Source organism: Myotis brandtii, unplaced genomic scaffold, assembly GCF_000412655.1.
Source record: "Myotis brandtii unplaced genomic scaffold, ASM41265v1 scaffold530, whole genome shotgun sequence".
In the NCBI taxonomy this organism is placed as follows: Eukaryota; Metazoa; Chordata; class Mammalia; order Chiroptera; family Vespertilionidae; genus Myotis; species Myotis brandtii.
In genome coordinates, this window is record NW_005369943.1 from 81,161 (window position 1) to 87,160 (window position 6,000).

At 36.1% G+C, this 6,000-nt stretch overlaps 1 protein-coding gene across 4 annotated transcripts in view; it reads left to right on the top strand.

Annotated features, from left to right (window-relative positions):
- The window catches only part of SMARCAD1 (SWI/SNF-related, matrix-associated actin-dependent regulator of chromatin, subfamily a, containing DEAD/H box 1), an 86,188-nt gene that overhangs the window by 25,232 nt on the left and 54,956 nt on the right, over positions 1 to 6,000 (top strand). For all 4 annotated transcript variants that reach the window (XM_005877781.2, XM_014549009.1, XM_005877783.2 and 1 more), the window contains one exon: positions 5,122 to 5,222. In XM_005877781.2, coding sequence (XP_005877843.1) covers positions 5,122 to 5,222 — 101 coding nt within the window. The remainder of the gene's footprint in view (positions 1 to 5,121; positions 5,223 to 6,000) is intronic.

Genomic DNA, 6,000 nt, shown 5'->3' on the forward strand with positions numbered 1-6,000 from the left:
ACCCTAACTTAACTCTGGTGCCGTGTCACATATAGAAATTTTTTGATATTTGCAGCCATAGTAAAACAAAGACTTAAATTTTTGATATTTATTTTATATATTTAAATGCCATTTAACAAAGAAAAATCAACCAAAAAAATGAGTTCGCGTGTCACCTCTGACACGCGTGTCATAGGTTCGCCATCACTGCTTTAGGCAATAAGGCCATTTTAACTATGTTGATTTTTTTCAATCCATGAACATGGAATATCTTTCCTTTGTTGTTTTTTTTTTAATTTCTTTCAAACTGTCTTGTAGTTTTCAGTGTATAGGTCCTTTACTTCCTCTGTTAAGTTTATTACTAAGTATATTAGCCTTTTCGTTGCAATTACAAATGAGATTGTTTTCTTTATTTTTCTGAAATTTCACTGTTAGTACATAGGAACACAGCAGATTTAAAATTTGTTTTAATTAAAAAAATTTCTTTTATTGATTCCAGAGGGAGGGAGGGAGGGAGGAAAAGAGAGAGAGAAAGAAACATCAGTTGGCTGCCTCCCACATGTGTTCATCTGGGGATCAAACCCACAACTCGGGTATGTGCCCTGACCAGGAAATCAAACCCACCATCTTTTGATTTTGATGTATGGGATGACGCTCCAACAAACACCACATCGGCCAGGGTGGAATGCCGCAGATTTTTATGCATTGATTTTGCATCCTGCAATTTTACTGTATTTATTGTTTCTAAGTCTTGGTGGAGTCTTTTAGGTTTTCTATATTATGTCATCTGCAAAAAGTGAGTCTACTTCTTCATTTCCAGTTTGATGCCCTTTCTTTCTTTCTCTTGCCTGATTGCTCTGACTAGGACTCCCAGTACAAGGTTGAGTAACAGTGGCGAGAATGGGCATCCTTGTTTTGTTCCTAATCTTATAGGAAAAACTTTCAGTTTTTCACCATTGAGTGTGATATTATCTGAGGGTTTGTCTTGTAGCCTTTATTATATTGAGGTACTTTCCTTCTGTACTCATTTTATTGAGTGTTTTAATCATAAATGGATGTCATATCTTATCAAACACTTATTCTGCATCTGTTAATGATTATATGATTTTTATCTTTTATTTTGATAATGTAGTGTATCACCTTGATTTTGCACACGTTGAACCATCCTTGTGGAAAGAACCCATTTGGTTGTGATGTATTATCTTTTTAATACCTTATTGTATTCAGTTTGCTAGTATTGTTTAGGATTTTTGCATCTATGTTCATTAGTGATATTTTTTGTGTGGTTGTTGTTCCTGCCAGGTCTTGGTATCAGGGTAATGTTGGTCTCATAAAATGAGTTAGAAAATATTCCCTTTTTAACTTTTTGGGAATTTTAGAAGAATAGATATTATATCTTATTTGAATGGTAGAATTCACACTAGGGAAGCTATCTTGTCCTTGACTTTTGGTTTATGAGAGGATTTGTGTGTGTGTGTATGTGTGTGTGTGTGTGTGTGTGTTTTTAAAAATATTTTTATTGATTTCAGAGAGGAAGGGAGGGGGAGGAGAGAGACAGAAATATCAATTACGTGAATCATCGATTGGCTGCCTCCTGCATACCCCCCACCAGGGAACCGGGGATTGAGCCCACAACTTGGGCATGTGACCTGACCGGGTTTGTGACCTCCTGGTTCATAGGTTGATGCTCAACCACTGAGCCATGCTGGCCGTTCTCTAAATTATTCTTAATCTCATTTATTGCATTATTGAGTTCTTCAGCTCCAGAATTTCTTTTTTTTAAAAATATACGTTTTATTGATTTCAGAGAGTAAGGGAGAGGGAGAGAGAGATAAAAAACATCAATGATGAGAGAATCATTGATTGGCTGCCTCCTGCACACCCCACACTGGGGATCGAGCCAACAACCCGGGCATGTGCCCTGACCAGGAATAAGAACCGTGAACTCCTGCTTCATAGGTCGATGCTCAACCACTGAGCCACACCGGCTGGGCCAGAATTTCTTTGTTGGCTCAGTTGGATGGAGCATCATCAAAAGGATACTGGTTTGATTCCCAGTTACGGCACATTGATCCCCAGTCGGGAGTTTAGGGGAGGCAACCAATTGATTTAAGTCAAGTGGCAAATTACATGGAAAGAAGGAATTGGGGTTTTCTTGCTTCTTAAGTAAACTTCCATACTTCATCTTGGAAAGGACTAGATAGTCATATCAGTCATCTTCATCTTTAGTACTATGCATTTTGTAGGTATGGTGGCTTTGTCTTGCCAAGATAAGATAATCTTCAATATATGAAATCATTAAGATGGGAAATTATTTTGGGTATATTTGGACAATTTTCAACAAAAGGCTTTTTAAAATACCTGTAAGAGATCTTGGACAGTTCCACAAGTCATGATGTTGGACATAAGTTTTACAATAAATTTATCTTTTATAGAAAATATCAACTTGCATATTAAGCAATAAGGGTGTATTTTATACATTGCTTTCTGAATGTTTTTATTTATAAATACTAAGTTACAAAAAATTAGTATCCAAAATTTTTACTTTTTTTAAAAAGGTACCAATATGAACTTACTCATATGGTCAGGAGTTTCCCTAGCTATTTTTTCCACTTCTCTATATGTATGAGAATAGGCAAAACATTTTTATGTATCATCCTATTATATCTGCTGTTTTGTAACATTTTCATTTATTAGAGACATCTTTCCATGTTACTTTAAATATCTGCCTCTTTTTATAATAGTGGCATATGTGTGTATCCTAATTTGTGTAATATCTTGGGCATTAAGACATTTTGGTAACATTTTTGTGTATATGCCTAAGCAGACATTTCCATCAGATCTGTGGAAAGAATACCTGGAAAAGGAATTGTTGGACTAAAAGCTATACAAAGCTAAAATTCAGAGATGTATTTTTTAGATTGCCTTCCAGAAAGTTTGTTACAATTCATCAATTCGTACTATTTGCCCTGTGTCCATTTACTACTCTTTTTAATCTTAGGATGAACAAAAAATTATTACTTAAGTTGAGCCTCTTTTTGTTTTGTTTTTTTTTTCTGTTGAACTGCCTATTTGTGTTCTTTGTCCATATTTTTTTTTCTGTTTCATCTTTTGTTTTTAAATATTGAATTTACATGAAATTTATTTTTATCTGGGGTATGTGGAACATCTAATTTTTTCCCCCTTGAAATTGGTGATGGGTACTCCCAATAAAAGATAAGAATGTATGAAACATAATTTGAAATTGATAGTATAGCATATTAAATTTCTAATTAATAATTATAAATAGCATAGGTTGAGAGATAGGTAACTAAGCATTATGTGCTGTTATGTAACCTTTTGTACAAAAAATGTAGTTTTGCATTTTCTCCCACATTTAATTGCACATTCTTGCCTTTAGCCATTTTATATACATGTAAAGATTTGGTGCTATGGTATTAAACCCTACCCCCCACCCACCACCACCAAAAAAAAAAAAGAAAGATGTATTGACAATTATATAAGGCTAAAAATTTCTTTTTTTTTACTGATTTCAGATTTCAGAGAGAGGAAGGGAGAGGGAGAGAGAAATAGAAACATCAATGATGAGAGAGAATCATGGATCAGCTGCCTCCTACACGCCCCCTACTGGGGATTGAGTTCGCAACCAGGACATGTGCCTTGAACCAGGAATTGAGCCCTGACCTCCTGGTTCATGGGTCAACCCTCAGCCAATGAGCCACTGGCAGGGCTAGGCTAAAGAATTCTTTATTGACAAAACAAAGTTTTTGATCTTTCAGTAAAGATACATGTCTAACCCTAACTGGTTTGGCTCGGTGGATAGAGCGTCGGCCTGAGGACTGAGGGGTCCCGGGTTTGATTCCGGTCAAGGGCATGTACCTTGGTTGCGGGCACCTCCCCAGTAGGAGGTGTGCAAGAGGCAGCTGATCGATGTTTCTAGCTCTCTATCCCTCTCCCTTCCTCTCTGTAAAAACCCAATAAAATATATTTAAAAAAAAAAGAAAAGAAAGAAACATGTCTTGGTGACAGGGCATAAATGATCTAGTTTGAAGTTTTTTTCAGACTTAGACTATTCCTAATCGTGTTTGCTTAACCCCAACAAATATATGGGTGATAATGAGGTGGTAGTTATACTTCCCCTTTCTTAAAGTGGATGCTAGAAGTTAATTGGCATATAATAATGCACATTTACTTTATGAAATAAATTGAAAAAAAATTTAAGCATGTAATTATTTTGTTACAGCCATATTATAAAATTTTCTGGCTTACAACTTAAAAGTTGTCCAGCTTGTATTTATTTTGAATATTATATTTCTACAGCTTTTATTTCTAACTGCATAGTTAGGATGCTGATATAATTAATATTGAAATCTTAAACCTTTGTGAAATTATAACAAATGCTTTCATATTAGCACAGTAGTATGTCTAAGGAATTTGCTCGCTGAAAGGAAAAATATTTAAGAAATAGGTCAATGTATACAAAGTATAAATAAGTGACAGCTTTTAAAAATCATGTACAGCGAGTCTAGTTTTCTTTTAGTCTTGGCAGAATATGCAGATTTTCATTGTTAGACTCTTGTCTTACTATTATTTTTAGGTTAAGAGCATTAATTGCTTGAGGTATCTATTTCAGTTCCTCCTTATTTGTTAAAATAGAGTACTACCTAGTTTGTAGGTTTGTTTTGGAAAGTAAATGAAGCAACAGTTTACTAGTATAAAAGTCCTCTGCAAAGCCTGGTACATAGTATACAATTATTGATGTCAGTGATGCTATTCAGATAAGCTACACTGATGGGACTCAACTTTTTCTTACCGATGAACACTAAGTCACTGAGGAGAAACCCTTCTCCCAATATTGCAGTGAAGAATTACTCGTCAATTTAGTAATGTATATTTTTAGCATTAAATATGATGGTTTACAAATACATTATTACAGTGATTTCTACTTTTGAAAGATTGGAGTCTCTGTTCACTTTTCCTTCAATTCTATTGATATTTGTTGAGTAGACATGCCAAAGAAACAACATTGGACCTGATGTTAAGAGGACAATCTACAAATGTATTCCTTATGATAACACTTTTGCATTAATGATTGTTATACTTATCTGTACACATTTTGAGTGTTCTTTTCTGTTCTAAAAGGTGGTGGACCCAGGAAAAGAAAGTTATCTTCTTCTACAGACACAAATGAGGAAGATGAATTTAATGATGATCAACCCATAAAAAAGAAGAGACTGGATCATGTAAGTTATATTTAAATTGCACTATCAAAATTACCTGGTTAAGCACAGAATACGTTGTTTATGGACATCAGACCTGAAAATCCACCTACATGAATCTTCTTTCTTTTCTCTCAATACCAAGTCAGAAAATCAGTTTTTGCATTTCTTTTTTTTTTTTTTAATATATTTTTTATTGATTTTTTACAGAGAGGAAGGGAGAGGGATAGAGAGCCAGAAACATCGATGAGAGAGAAACATCGATCAGCCACCTCCTGCACACTCCCCACTGGGGATGTGCCCGCAACCAAGGTACATGCCCCTGATCAGAATTGAACCTGGGACCCTAGAGTCCGCAGGCTGACGCTCTATCCACTGAGCCAGACCGGTTAGGGCAGTTTTTGCATTTCATTTGTGACTTTTTTGTTTTCTTTTTAATTTATCTAGTATTAATTATTCACCTCTTAGTTATAAAATTAATTTTTAAGATATTCTAATGGCATATATTTATACATTTAAAATTTTTTCATGAAAGTTATACATACATATGGTTATTCTAGAGGCCCGCTGCATGATATTTGTGCACGGGTGGCGGGGGGGGAATCCCCTCAGCCCAGCCTGCACCCTCTGCAATCTGGGACCCCTCGGACATCCCTCTCACAATTCGGGACCACTGGCTCCTGCCTGATCACCCCTAACTGCCCCCCCTGCCAGCTGGGTCACCCCGAACTGCCTGCCTGCCTGCCTGATTGCCCCTAACTGCCCCCCCCCCGCTGGCCTGGGCCCCCCCCCCTCCCCCCCC